This window comes from Glycine max, chromosome 10, assembly GCF_000004515.6.
Source record: "Glycine max cultivar Williams 82 chromosome 10, Glycine_max_v4.0, whole genome shotgun sequence".
In the NCBI taxonomy this organism is placed as follows: domain Eukaryota; kingdom Viridiplantae; phylum Streptophyta; class Magnoliopsida; order Fabales; family Fabaceae; genus Glycine; species Glycine max.
The window spans coordinates 45,929,144-45,942,744 of record NC_038246.2 but is presented as its reverse complement, the minus strand read 5'-3'; the positions used below and the strand labels follow the sequence as shown (position 1 = coordinate 45,942,744).

Here is a 13,601-nt window from a genome sequence, read left to right as displayed (position 1 = left end):
TTAGAATTTTAAAAATTTTTAAAATATTTTTTTATGTAAAAAAATCTTATAATTTTCAATCAAGATGTTTAAAAGATAAAAAAAATTATGTGTTATTTAATTAAAACTATTAAGATTCGTTTTAGAGAAAAAATGAAATACGATAGTGTTCAATTGAGATTTTTTATCGCTTAAAAAAATCATTTAGTATTTAAAATTATACAAATTTCGATTGATTATATTTTGGATGGATTTAATGTAACTTTTTAGCTATTCCTATAAATATCAAACCCACGAAACGATTTCATCCAATCTCGTGAGACTTTTTTCTCATCCCAGACTTGTTTTCTCCCACTCTCCGTTGATAGTCTCTCTGTTAACACAAGCAGCAACATTCCAATCCCACACGTTTTTTCCGGCTTTCAGGTTTTCTCCTTTTTTTTCTGGGTTATTGTATATGATTTGTTCTAGGCTATTTCTGATTATTGAGCCCCCAATCTGTGTGAAGAACACGTTGACTGTAGTACGTTAACGGTTCTTCCCTTTAGCTGTTGACTACCCCCTTTCATATAACATGTAGTATTTCAAACATTAAGGTAACAAAGAGAACATAACCATTGCGTCATATTTTACTTCTTACTATCTTTTTATTGGAAGGCATAATGATAATGAGTGTCCATAATCTTATTTATGCTCTCTTATAATTTACATAATAATTATTTTTCCATTTTTTTAACCAATATTCTATAAGCACTAATTTACATAATAATTATCTTCAGTGACATTGTTAAGGTAATAGTTTTTTTTTTAATTTCTGATTATTATTTATGGGCAATAATTTTTTTTTAATTTCTATAAGCACTAATTCATTTCAACTGTGAATATATATAATTATTGTTAGAAACTTGTGTCAATGTCAATATTAACCCAAGCCAAATTCATAGCTATTAATGCCAAAAAAAAATCCATCCCTTTATTTATAATTAACCAAACTTGTATGTTGATGCAATATAGGAAGAAGTATTTTTTTTTCATTTGGCTAAATATATCAACTAGACATGACAATGAAACACGAATCCGATCTGCCCAAACCTGTCCCGATTTTGATAGGGAATACCCGAGTTGATCCGATACGGGTTCGAGTTCGGGGATTATCCAACTTTTTAAACCGGGGTCGGGATCGAGGATGGGGATGTCACTACCCGTCCCATACCCATTCCTGTACCCGTCCCGATGATGAAATTATTAAAATTTTATTAGTTATTTGTTAATTCTTTTTATAATTGTTACATAATTTAAGATTTTTTTTCTTGATGATTTTTGTAAATAAATGTACTACAAATACAAGTAGTCGGGTATGTTGGAGGGTCAGGATCGGGGACTGAGGAGACAATACTTGTTCCCGTCTTATTGTCATGTCTAATACCAAATGTGTATTTGCTATGTAGCTTGGGTATAACATTTTTTGGTTTGACTTTTAGAGGGTTACATATGTATGTTTATTTTAAATTTATGTGAATTACTGTTAATTTACAACTATGAATACAGAATTCATGATTCTTAGTTTATAAATATTTGGTCATCTTAAAATCCTTAGAGTCCTCTAAAATCTTTTAAATCTATAAAATCTGTTTAAATTTTATGACTTCCTAATTTATAAATCTATTAAAATTCGAACAATAAAATTCTAGTCATAAAAGTCTTTAAGAGAATTATAAAAGTCATTACATTCCTACAAATTAAATTTTTTAAAAATCTACAAGACTTTTTTCTTGTAAAAAAAATCTTTTAAAATCTTAATTAAATACACCATTTTAGGTAAGAAAATGATGTCTAATTCAAGACAAGGAATTGGCTTTGTGAATTCAAAATGTATCTATAAAAGATTTATATTTTTTTTTCACCTAAACAACCGATTGAGAGTTCAACTTTTCAACATGTCAAATGTGAAATCCTATTTTACTTTACCCAATCAACATCTTAAGACTATTTTATTTTAAAGTTGTTACTAAACAATCATGTTACCCAATGAAAGTAAAAAAATAAAAAGCAAAAAGAAATAGAGAACAACCATTTAAACTTTTTTTAATATTCTAAAAGCATGTTCAAATATATTTTACACAATATTATGAAAAAACATTTCAAACTTTTTAAAGCACTTTTACACTGAATATATAAAGGCATTAATCTCATTTTACACAATATTATGAAGAAACATTACAAACTGTTCACACAACACAAATACCATGGAACAAATTAAAACGTTTGCAATAGGCTAAGTAGCTAGCTTCATAAAAACCTAGACTTATAGTCACATTTTTTATTTATATATCTTGGACACCAAATGAATCTCGCAGCCTCTTGCAATAAGCTCTGTGTGAAGTAACTTGTCGAAGCATGGACATCAAGGACTAGCAGTATACACAGAGTCAGTATATATATAAGCATAAATATCGAGTTATTTATTTTTGAGTTTGAATATAACTCACAAATTTCTATCTCAGGCTCAATTTGTATACATGTAAGGATAAATTTCAAATAATCCAAACATTTGTATGCACGAAATCTTATATTGTAAATTTATTTATATTTACTGATATTTTAAATGATTATATATATATTAAATATAAAAGTTGATGGTGTATGTACCACATTTGCAATTTCTTAGATTTCAGTAGATGGAGGTCATCTTTCGAATCACAAAGTCGTACATTCGGTGCAGAAATCTAAAATAAACATGCCTACATCTCCTGTTGAACAAAATGGTTCCAAAAACTCCCCAAAATCCTACAGCAAATCCAATTCCCATGCCCATGTAGAACCAGGAATATACTTCAGATTTATCATCATCATCATCTTCTTCTCTCACGGGTTTTGTAATATTGTGAGATTTTTCATCTTGTGGGCATATCTTTGTAAGCGGAGGTCCACAGAGGTCAGAATTGCCAATATAGCTAAGGTCTGTTGAACCAAGTTGGGTCCCTGATGGGATTTTGCCCATTAAATTGTTGAACGACAAATTCAAGACTGAAAGGTAATGCAAGGCAGACAAGGACACAGGAATTTCTCCCGAGAATTGATTTCTTGAGAGATCAATGGCCTCCAATTGTTTCAAGTTGCCTATCTCTTGTGGTATTGTTCCCATTAATTGATTATGGGACAAATTCAAGGATTGTAATCCAGTCAGCATATAAATCTCCAAAGGCACACTTCCAGACAAGTTGTTATTCGAGAGATCAATGTCATTCATCAAATAAACACGATTTAATTCTTTGCCTTTTATAAACATCCTTATACCACATGCAATGCTTACCGAGAAATCTGGTGATTGAACAGTAAAGCCAACTTTATAAGTTGAAGCATTACTAAAAAGCATGGCTGTGAAGTTATGTAAGCAATTAGGTATTGGTCCTGATAATCTATTGCTTGCAAAATCCATCACCATTAAGGAACCAAGTTGGCATAGCTGTGTGGGAATGTTGCCACTGAATTGATTGGATCTCAATTTAAGACCTCTCACACTCTGACCCCACCAGCTTGGTATAACTCCAGAAAGATTATTGTCACCAATATCAAGTATCCAAAGATTCTGGCAATTTTTTAGTGAAAAAGGTACCTCCCCAAATAACTTGTTGCTTTCCAGATATACAAAACGAAGGTTAGACAAGGAGCCCATGGAGTGAGGAATGTTGCCTGTTAGGTTGTTGTATCCAAAATCAATAAGAACCAATGATTTCCAATTATTCCAACAATCTGTGAGTTCTCCAGAAAAATGATTATAACCCATCCCCAAGTACACTAAATTGCTTTTATTTTTCATGTTGTCACACAAGAGAGGAGAAATAGATCCAGACAATGAGTTATTATATATACGCAAAACACGCACTTCTGGTGATATACGAGGCATGCCACCTCTTAAATTATTGGAATCTAACCAAACCAATTTTGAGCTTAGCAACACATTTGATATGTCTCCATTGATTGTGTTGTTTACCAAAACGAAATATTCAAGTTGAGTAGCAAAGTTCCAAAACTTGTCAAGAGGTTCAAATGAAGCAGTTGAGTCTAAAATCTTTAGATCAGTTAGAGAACTCTGTGTGAATAGCCATGCCGGAAGTTTGTCTCTCACATAGCCCAATGAAATACTTACAAGTTGAAAAGGAGGGACCCATTCAGGATCAAAATCATAGACCAGAGCAGGTGAACCCAAGGAAAAGCTCTTCAAATTTGTTAATGAACGTAAATTTCTTTCAGACACAATTCCAGTCAAGGAATTTTTTGAAACTGCAAGTGTTTCCAAGTTGAAGAGATGCCCGAGATTGTCTGGAAGATTGCCATTCAACTCATTTGACTCAAGTATCAGATTAATCAAGGATGATAGATTTCCCAAGCCTTCTGGGATTGGACCAGAAAAAGAATTATGAGAAAGATCAAGTTCTTTTAGTTCTTCAAGTTGTCCAAGCCAATTTGGAATAGGTCCTTTGAGATAATTATCAGATAAAAACAACGTTTGAATACTTCTAAAATTTGGAAATCTTTCAGGGAGTTGGCTATTTATGCGATTTTGGCTAAGGTCAATGTGAGAGATGTCACAACTAAGATTGAATAACCAACTAGGCAACTCAGATACAAAATCATTTCCAGCTAGATTTAAAACTTGGAGTGAAGTAAAATTAGCATACTGAAGAAATGGATAGATGTTTTCAAGTTGACAATTCTCCAAGGTTAACTCTAAAAGAGAAGGGAGCATGGTGACTGATTGAAGCCAATCAATTTCCTTGGGAAGGTGAACACCTCCAAGGTTAAGATATTTCAATGAGGAAAGACGGGAAACCCAATGGAGATTATAGACAAGCAGATCATAATTATGTGACAAATCAAGATAATGGAGGTTGGTGGAGTTTCCACACAGATGGGGAAGGTTACCTCATGACAAGTCATCATCACATTTGTGGCTACCCATTGGACTGTATTGGATAGACTTGAAGTCATTGTTGCTGAAATCCAAGTAGCTCAAAAATTCAAGTTCCAGCAAGGTAAGGCTGAATTCACCTGTTAGGCAGTGTGATTTGTCGTCTTTCTCTTGATAAGCAACAACTTCAGGTTGAGTTGTGTGACATGGGAGACTAAGCTGTGTAACTCTGCCAGTGATATTATCACACTTGACTCCTGTCCATCGACAACAATCTAATTTTGGGAGCCATGAGGAGAGCATGCCTGAAGGATCTCTGACTCCTTTTTTGAAGCGTAGGAGTTTGTTCATGTCCTTCTCGTTGCAATGAATCTTCAAACTGCTACACATGAATGCACATAATAATAAGGAAAGTAAAAGGGGTTTAATACCCAGTGGAGAGGCACCCATGATAACGCAAGAAGATGTGTTGATGATGGGAAGATATAGATAGAATCCACTGCAAGTATTTATATTCTTGTATTCAACTAAGTCTTCCATATATAAATGTGGACTTCCTAAAAATTAATTCCAATGGTGTTCGTGATGGGGTGCAAGGGCACATGCAGTGCACATGCAGCAGGGTTTAAAGAGTAGACTCCTAATTTGTCTCAAGATTGTATGGGTTGGATATTTTAGTTCCTTATTTTTAAAAATCTTCCACTAATCTCCAACCTTACAAAAAGTCACTCATTTGCATTTAATTTAATTTTTCTTGATGCTTTTACACAGAAAACGACGTATATGTCATTTTGTAAATTCAGAAACCAATTTGTGATTATTTTAACGTTGAGACAAGCGAGGTGAAATTTAGTTTAAAACTTGAGAATGGAATGGGAACTAATGAAAAACATAAAGACTACTTTGGTGAAGCTTTGGTTTATTAATTGGGTTGAAAAAGGCGCTAATTTTCCTAAATATCCCATGTTTCATCTGTATTCTTCAAAGTCTGATATATACAGTAAATGATTCTTTTTTAGAATATGTTTGTAAAGGCTAATGATTTTAAACTTATTTATCTTTACATTATGATATACTTTTTTTTGTGAGAAATTATTTTATTATATATATATTTATCGATAGTTTTTCAACTTTTAATTAATTTTAATTTTAAACTATAAATTAGTTTCCTGCAAGTTACACCAAATATAGTCTAAGAAAGTTCACAGGAAAAAACTCTCCCACGTGATTATTTTCCAAATAAGCCCATCACTTTTCTTTAGGGTAAATAAATAAAACCATGACTTTTGATACTCACGAAAGTGATATATATAATTCCTACACGTTTATTAGAAATTATGACTTTTAATTTCAAAGTCGTCTCTATGACTCTATATACAGAATTGGTCTACATGCATGACAACTGCAAGGGTGGATAGTTCATTGGAGAAACCTTCGGTGATTTTTGGTTTAAAAAAAAAAAGAGCGCTGACTTTTCCTTCATAACACTCTTTCCTCGAAATTGCATGGAATAACGTCCATTTGGTACTGAGATTAACGTTTGCTATTTTGATGTATATTTTAATTTCAAAGTTGTCTATATGCATGACAACGCTAATATATTTATAACTTTTACAATTAAGGAAGTTCCATTGTAATTTTGTACCATTCACAGGATATATATATTTTTCTTCCCAAGTTGAGTTACTGTAATGATAATTAGGTATTATTTTTTAATCATAAGTCAGCTGGTTGATCAAAGAGAGACCTACCCCTATCTGTCACATTCATTTGTTAATCCACAGTGTATATTACGAGAGAGATTATTGTTTTTTCTGGGTCAAATTTTCCTTTTTTATTTGATTATGAATCAAATTTACAGTATATTTGATAAAAAAAAAGAAATAAAATAAAATAAGAGGATGAAAATGCAAAAAAAAAAAAGAGAGAAATAGGATAGATAAAATAAGTGAGAAATGAAATAGACTTTAGGGATATTTTTTACCTAGCTAGATTTTAGGAATATTTGACTTCAATGAAACAGAGAATGAAGAAATTAAATAAGAAAAAAAAATTGCATGATAATTGATTTTTTTAAACTCATGTTAATGTTATTGTGGTCGTTCATTATCACTGATCGAATAATGATATTTGATTGTAGCGTAGGGACCGAAAATGCTAATAGAAGAAAAATATAGGGAAAAAGAGACCGGTCATATTTTTTATGAATTAAAAATGAAATTCGAAAAATGTTTAAAAATAAAAAGCATAAACCCAATAAGAATTGTCACAAAATTACAACATATATTAGGCATTCACCATTAATATTTTTTATTTAGTTCCGGTTAGTTTTTTTTAAAATTTTGAGTACGTTAATAGATTTTATGATGTTTAACTAGTAGATGTAACTTTTAATCAATATATTGATGCGGCTTAGCGATCAACAATGAGATGAGGTGTCTGCAGCATATTTAAATTATTTTTTATCAATGAAATATTTATTAAATTAATATTTCAAAGCCACCACTCAAACACCGGGGTAGGACTTGGAACACGTACGTCAAAATCAAAAGCAGATACCATGCATCGTTAAGGAAACTACTGAAAATCGCACAGTTTATTACTAAACCAGTGCTAGCTTTGACTTTCTGTGGATGCGTGTGCCAAATTATTATCTGCACAATGTTGATGTTTTGCTAATGCTAATTTTTTAAAATAGTTTTTGTTATGCATTATCAAATTTATACCCACGGTTTTTTAAAGAGAATTTATACACACGGCTAATATTATTATAAGATTAATTTAGATTGTCTCAACTCTCAATATAATATGGTTTGATTTCAATGAAACCTGGTTCTCTCTTTGTCTCATAATGGTGTTTTGGGTGAAATACCTCCCACAATGGAGATTTTGGTGTTTTTCGCAACTTGAAATTTTGCAGCTGCAGTCAAATAATTTAAAAATAATAATTTAATTATGCGACAAACATCATCATCACCTTACTAATTTACGTGACAGTTGCTGATATGTTGAGCACGTCAACGCCCAACGATTAATTAATTAACTTGATGGAAGAAAAAATAAATAAAGAAACTTGAAAGATTTGGAGAGACTAAAAGTATATTTAAATTATTTGTTAAAAATAAAGAAATATAATAATAGGTTAGCATAAATTTAAAATCTTAATCTTTTGTTTATTAATCCAAATATTATATGATTATCTTAATAAAATAAATTATCCTCCTTTTCTTTTTTTCCCTTTTAAAATATCACTCTCAAACATACTTAACTTGTCATGTAACAAAATTAAATACTCTTAACTTGCGACTCCCTATTTCCTTTTCACACCTTTATCCTTTATAATTTTTCTTAAGGATTCAAAATCATAGAAGAAAAGGAAAAGCAAGACATTGATGACCATATTTTTGGTTAAATAGTAGTTTTAATTTATTTATTTTAGGCAAAAGTGATGTTCGTGGAAGGGTAAGAAGATCGAAAAAAGCATTCCAACAGGTTGATACCCTTACTCCTAAGAACCAAAAACTCTACACCGGAATATCATAGTAAAAAAAGACAATTAATATGAATTTTAATATAATTTTATAAAAATAAATAAATTTATCATAAATGATAATTTATGATGAAATGATAATATAAAATTATTTTATATTATCAATGTACAGTGTTTTTTCTTTTTTTTTAATTTACTTTTATTTGATATATATTTTTTAATTTTATACTTTTTGTCTAGAGGACAACTATATATTTTGCACTCATATTTGATTAAATAATAGTTTTAGCTGAATAAATAATAATGAATTACTCACATTTTTAAGGTTAAAGTTTTCTATTTGGTTAAATGATGTTTAATTTAATGTAGGGAAGGTTTCTGACTTCAATATATATGTGAAGGATTTTTTTTTATAGACAGAGAGAATTTCATAAGCAAGAAAGAAAGAAAAAAAAAACTTAACCGTACCACAAGAAATGCCACTGTCCAGCAATAATAAGTCCGATACAATGTTTATGCAAAACTAGAACAAAGAAAGCAAAAGAGCCCAGAGACCCCATCAACTAAAGTATAAAGCCTACAAAACATAATGGCCAACATAAATGATGGCGGCTGCATAAGCATTCCTCAAGAACAATGCTGCAAAAATCCTCCATGTTGTATATATATATAACACAACAGTAACACACATGAAGCAGATTGAAAAGATAGAGAGCATCCAAGGCTCATTGAGTCATTGACAGATCCACCTACATGCCACTTCCAAAACATGTTGAAGAACCTATATATATATGTACAAATTTTTCTCCTGCCAATTTATGACATGAACCACATGGGCAGCATATAAAAAACTCACCTTAGTTCAAATTAGATAGGCCGAAAGTAGTGGAAAAAGACCAGCATATAAGGAACAATATCAGAGATTCAGAGGTTTAATTCTCCTCCAAAGAATCATTTCTTAATGCACTCTACCATATTATAGCACCTTAGAGAATAAGCAACCAGCTCCACGTATTTACGAAGGATTTTGTTAGGAAGAAAAGAGAAGCAACTGTGTATTGTTACTAAAAGCTACTGCTATATGTATACACACACTAAGAGTCTGTCATTAAAGAGAGCTATTATGAAGATAAAAGGAACATTAATTCTGATTTTTCATTCATCTTCATAGGCTAGGAGAAATACGTACACTTATATAACCTAATTGTTGTCAGCAACTAAATAATGACCCTACAAGTGTCATACTCTAGAGAATAAAAAGAAAATACAAAAATAACAAAATATCATATGATTAAAATAACCTAACTCTATCCAATATAATTAATCTTTGGACTGCTTAATTTTATTTCTTTTGGACCTAAGGCCCATCCTATGATCATATGTACATTTACTCCACTTCAAAAATTTGAATGACTAGGGTCCAAATATTTAATGTATCAAATGTGAAATCCTATTTTACTTTACTCAACTCTCAACCAATCTCTTAAAGCTACCATAAGGTTATTGTTAAATAATCATACGCTGCAAATGAAAAATGGAAAGAGGGAAATGAAGTTACAAATAGAGAATGACTATTCCAACTTTCTTTTTGAATATCCTTAAACCGTATCTTCAAAATAGTCTACATAATATTATAAAAAACATTACAAACTGTTCACACTTTACAAAACACAAATTCCAAAGAGCAAATAGAAGCTTTAGCCATAAGTATTAAGTAACTTCATAAAAGCTTGAACGTACAAGTCACAATTTTATTTCTATATTCCGAATAACACAATATTGTGGCCTCTTTCAAAAACGTCTGTATCAAGTAACGTGTAGAAGCACGGACATCAAGAACCTGCAGAGTACAATGCAACTAGAGTTATTATATATGTGTGTTATGTGAGTATGTTGGATCAAAGAGAGTAAAAATTAAAATACTTACGTTTCAGAGAGTGAATATATAGTATATTTGAATTTAAACAAAAGATGTATATAAACTTGATTTAGTTTATATCTGAATAAATTAGATCCTTTACGTACCACTGCCACAGTTGCAATTACTTAAGATTTCAATAGATGGAGTTCATCTTTTGGATCACAAAGTCATACATTCGGTGCAGAAATCGAAAATAAGCATGCCTGCATCTCTGGTTGAAGAAAATGGCGCCCAAAACTCCCAAAAATCCCACGGCAAATCCAATTCCCAGGCCCATATAGAACCAGGAGTATAGTTCAGATTTATCATCATCATCTTCTTCTCCTGCATGTTTTGTGTTGTTGGACTTTTCATCTTGTGGGCATATCTTTGTAAGTGGAGCTCCACAGAGGAGAGGATTGCCGATATAGCTAAGGTTTGTGGAACCAAGTTGGGTCCCTGTTGGGATTTTCCCCACAAAATTGTTGAATGACAGATTCAAGACCGAAAGATAATGCAAGACAGCCATGGACTCTGGAATTTCTCCCGAGAATTGATTTCTTGAGAGATCAATGGACTCTAATGCTTCCAAGTTGCCAATCTCTTGTGGTATTGTTCCCAGTAATTGATTATGGGACAAATTCAAGGACTGTAGTCCAGTGAGCATATATATCTCTAAAGGCACACTTCCAGACAAGATGTTATTTGAGAGATCAATCACATTCATTAAATTAAAATATTCTAACTCGTTCCCTTTTATAAGTATCGTAATACTAGCTGTCATGATTACTGGAAAACCTGGTAAGTGAACTATATAGCCGACTTTAAGGGTTGAAGCATTACTAAAAAGCATGGCTGTGAAGTTATGTAAGCAATTAGGTATTGGTCCTGATAATCTATTGCCTGCAAAATCCATCACCATTAAGGAACCAAGTTGGCATAGCTGTGTGGGAATGTTGCCACTGAATTGATTGGATCTCAATTTAAGACCTCTCACACTCTGACCCAACCAGTTTGGTATAACTCCAGAAAGATTATTGTGACCAAGATCAAGTATCCAAAGATTCTTGCAGTTATTTAGTGAAGATACCTCTCCAAAGAACTTGTTGCTTTCCAGATACAGAAAACGAAGATTAGACAAGGAGCCCATTGAGTGAGGAATCTTTCCTGTTAGGTTGTTGTAACTTAAATCAATATGAACCAGCGATTTCCAATCATTCCAACAATCTGTGAGTTCTCCCGTTAAATGGTTATAACCCATGTCCAAATGCACTAAATTGCTTTTATCTATCCTATTGTCACACAAGAGAGGAGAAATGGATCCAGACAATGAATTATTATATAAAGTTAAAACAACCACATCTGGTGATATACGAGGCATCCCACCTCTTAAATTATTGGAAACTAACCAAACACGTTCCGAACTCAGCAACACATTTGATATGTCCCCGTTGATAGTGTTGTTTACCAGAAAGAAAAATTTAAGTTGAGTAGCAAAGTTCCAAAACTTGTCAAGAGGTTCAAATGAAGCAGTTGAATCTTCAATGATTAGATATTCTAGAGAACTCTGTGTGAATAGCCATGCAGGAAGTTTGTCTCTCACATAGCCCAATGTAAGATGTTGAAGTTGAAAAGGAGGGATCCATTCAGGATCAAAATCAAAGATCAGGCCAGGGGAACTCATGGCAAACCATCTCAATTTTGAAAAAGAAAGTAAATTTCTTTCAGACACAATTCCAGTCAAGGAATTTTTTAAAATTGAAAGTGTTTCCAAGTTGAAGAGATTCCCGAGATTGTCTGGAAGATTTCCATTCAACTCATTTGAATCGAGTGCCAAATCTGTCAAAGAAGATAAATTTCCCAAACTTGCAGGGATTGGACCAGAAAAAAAATTATCAGAAAGATCAAGTTCTTGTAGTTGTTCAAGTTGTCCTAACCAATTTGGAATGGGTCCTTTGAGATAATTTTGAGATAAAATCAAGAACTTAACTCTTCTAAGATTTGGCAATGTTTTAGGTAGTTGGCTATGTATCTTATTTTGGCTAAGGTCAATATAAGAGATGTCACAACTAAGATTGAATAACCAACTAGGCAACTCAGATTCAAAATCATTGCCAGACAGATTTAGAGCTTGAAGTGAGGTAAAATTAGCATACTGAAGAAATGGATAGATGTTTTCAAGTTGACACCTCTGCAAGTGAAACTCTATAAGTGAAGGGAGCATGGTGACTGATTGAAGCCAATCAATTTCCTTGTGAAGATGGACACCTTCAAGGCTAAGATATTGCAATGAGGAAAGACGGGAAATCCAATGGAGATTATCGACAAGAAGATCATAATTCAATGACAAATCAAGTAAACGGAGGTTGGTGGAGTTCCGACAAAGATGAGGAAGGTTACCTCTTGACAACTGATCACATTTTTGACTACCCATTGAATTGTATTGGATAGACTTGAAGTCATTGTTGCTAAAATCCAAGTACCACAAAAATTCAAGTTCAAGTAAAGTTAGGCTGAATTCACCAGTTAGGCAGTGTGATTTGTCATCCTTCTCATCCAAAGCAACAACTTTAGGTTGAGTTGTGTGACAAGGGAGATTAAGATGTGTAACTCTTCCAGTGATGTTATCACACTTGACTCCAGTCCATTGACAACAATCTAATTTTGGAAACCATGAGGAGAGCACACCTGAAGGATCTGTGACTCCTGTTTTGAAGCGTAGGAGTGTGTTCATGTCCTTCTCATTGCAATGAATCTTGGAACTGCACATGACAGAGTAGAACAACATTGTACATAGCAAGCAAAGTAAAAGGAATTTAAGAAGTTTCATACTTGAGGGAGAGGCATCCATGATTAATTAAGCAAGAAGATGTGTTGATGGTGGGAAGAGATACTATCCACTGCAGCTATTTATAAGGCTGAAGTCAGTCTTCCATTGACGCGAGTGGACATTGTGGAAAATCTGTATTTAGTTCCCACTTCTCATTGTCTTCGTGGAATAATGCAAAGGCGCATGCAGTGCGCTTGAAAGTTTGAATCAGTTACTAGAATTAAAAAAAACTCACTTAGATATAATTTTGATCCCTGTTTGTGCAATTTTATTCTTCATATTTTTAATTGAGGTTCACCCTGTGATAAAATTGATTCTCTCCATCATTGCCAAAGAGATAATTAGTTCTAAATAAAATTAATTTTTTAAATTATCAAACAATTTTAATTTAAAAGGAGCTCTTAAAAACTGACAATCAACTTATATTTTTTAATTTAAGTTAAAATTTTCTCAAATGTGAAAGTAAAAGGACCATCTTTAGTCTATTCCT

At 32.3% G+C, this 13,601-nt stretch overlaps 2 protein-coding genes across 2 annotated transcripts; both read right to left on the bottom strand.

Moving 5' to 3' along the window:
- Positions 1-2,650: 2,650 nt before the first annotated feature.
- Positions 2,651-4,729, bottom strand: LOC100786447 (receptor-like protein EIX2). The gene has a single exon (XM_003535533.1). The coding sequence runs from the start codon at positions 4,727-4,729 to the stop codon at positions 2,651-2,653; it is 2,079 nt and encodes a 692-aa protein (XP_003535581.1).
- A 5,220-nt stretch (positions 4,730-9,949) lies between these two features.
- LOC102667809 (receptor-like protein EIX2) lies at positions 9,950-13,210 on the bottom strand. The gene is made up of 2 exons (XM_006589448.4): positions 10,407-13,210; positions 9,950-10,221 (listed from the first exon to the last, which is right to left on the bottom strand). Exon 1 carries the CDS (start codon positions 13,130-13,132, stop codon positions 10,436-10,438), a length of 2,697 nt encoding a protein of 898 aa, XP_006589511.1. The 5' UTR covers positions 13,133-13,210; the 3' UTR covers positions 9,950-10,221; positions 10,407-10,435.
- Between the last annotated feature and the right edge of the window lie 391 nt (positions 13,211-13,601).

Coding starts and splice junctions, on each gene's coding strand:
- LOC100786447 (XM_003535533.1), bottom strand. CDS start 4,729: ATGCTCCCTTCTCTTTTAGAGTTAACCTTGGAGAATTGTCAACTTGAA.
- LOC102667809 (XM_006589448.4), bottom strand. CDS start 13,132: ATGGATGCCTCTCCCTCAAGTATGAAACTTCTTAAATTCCTTTTACTT.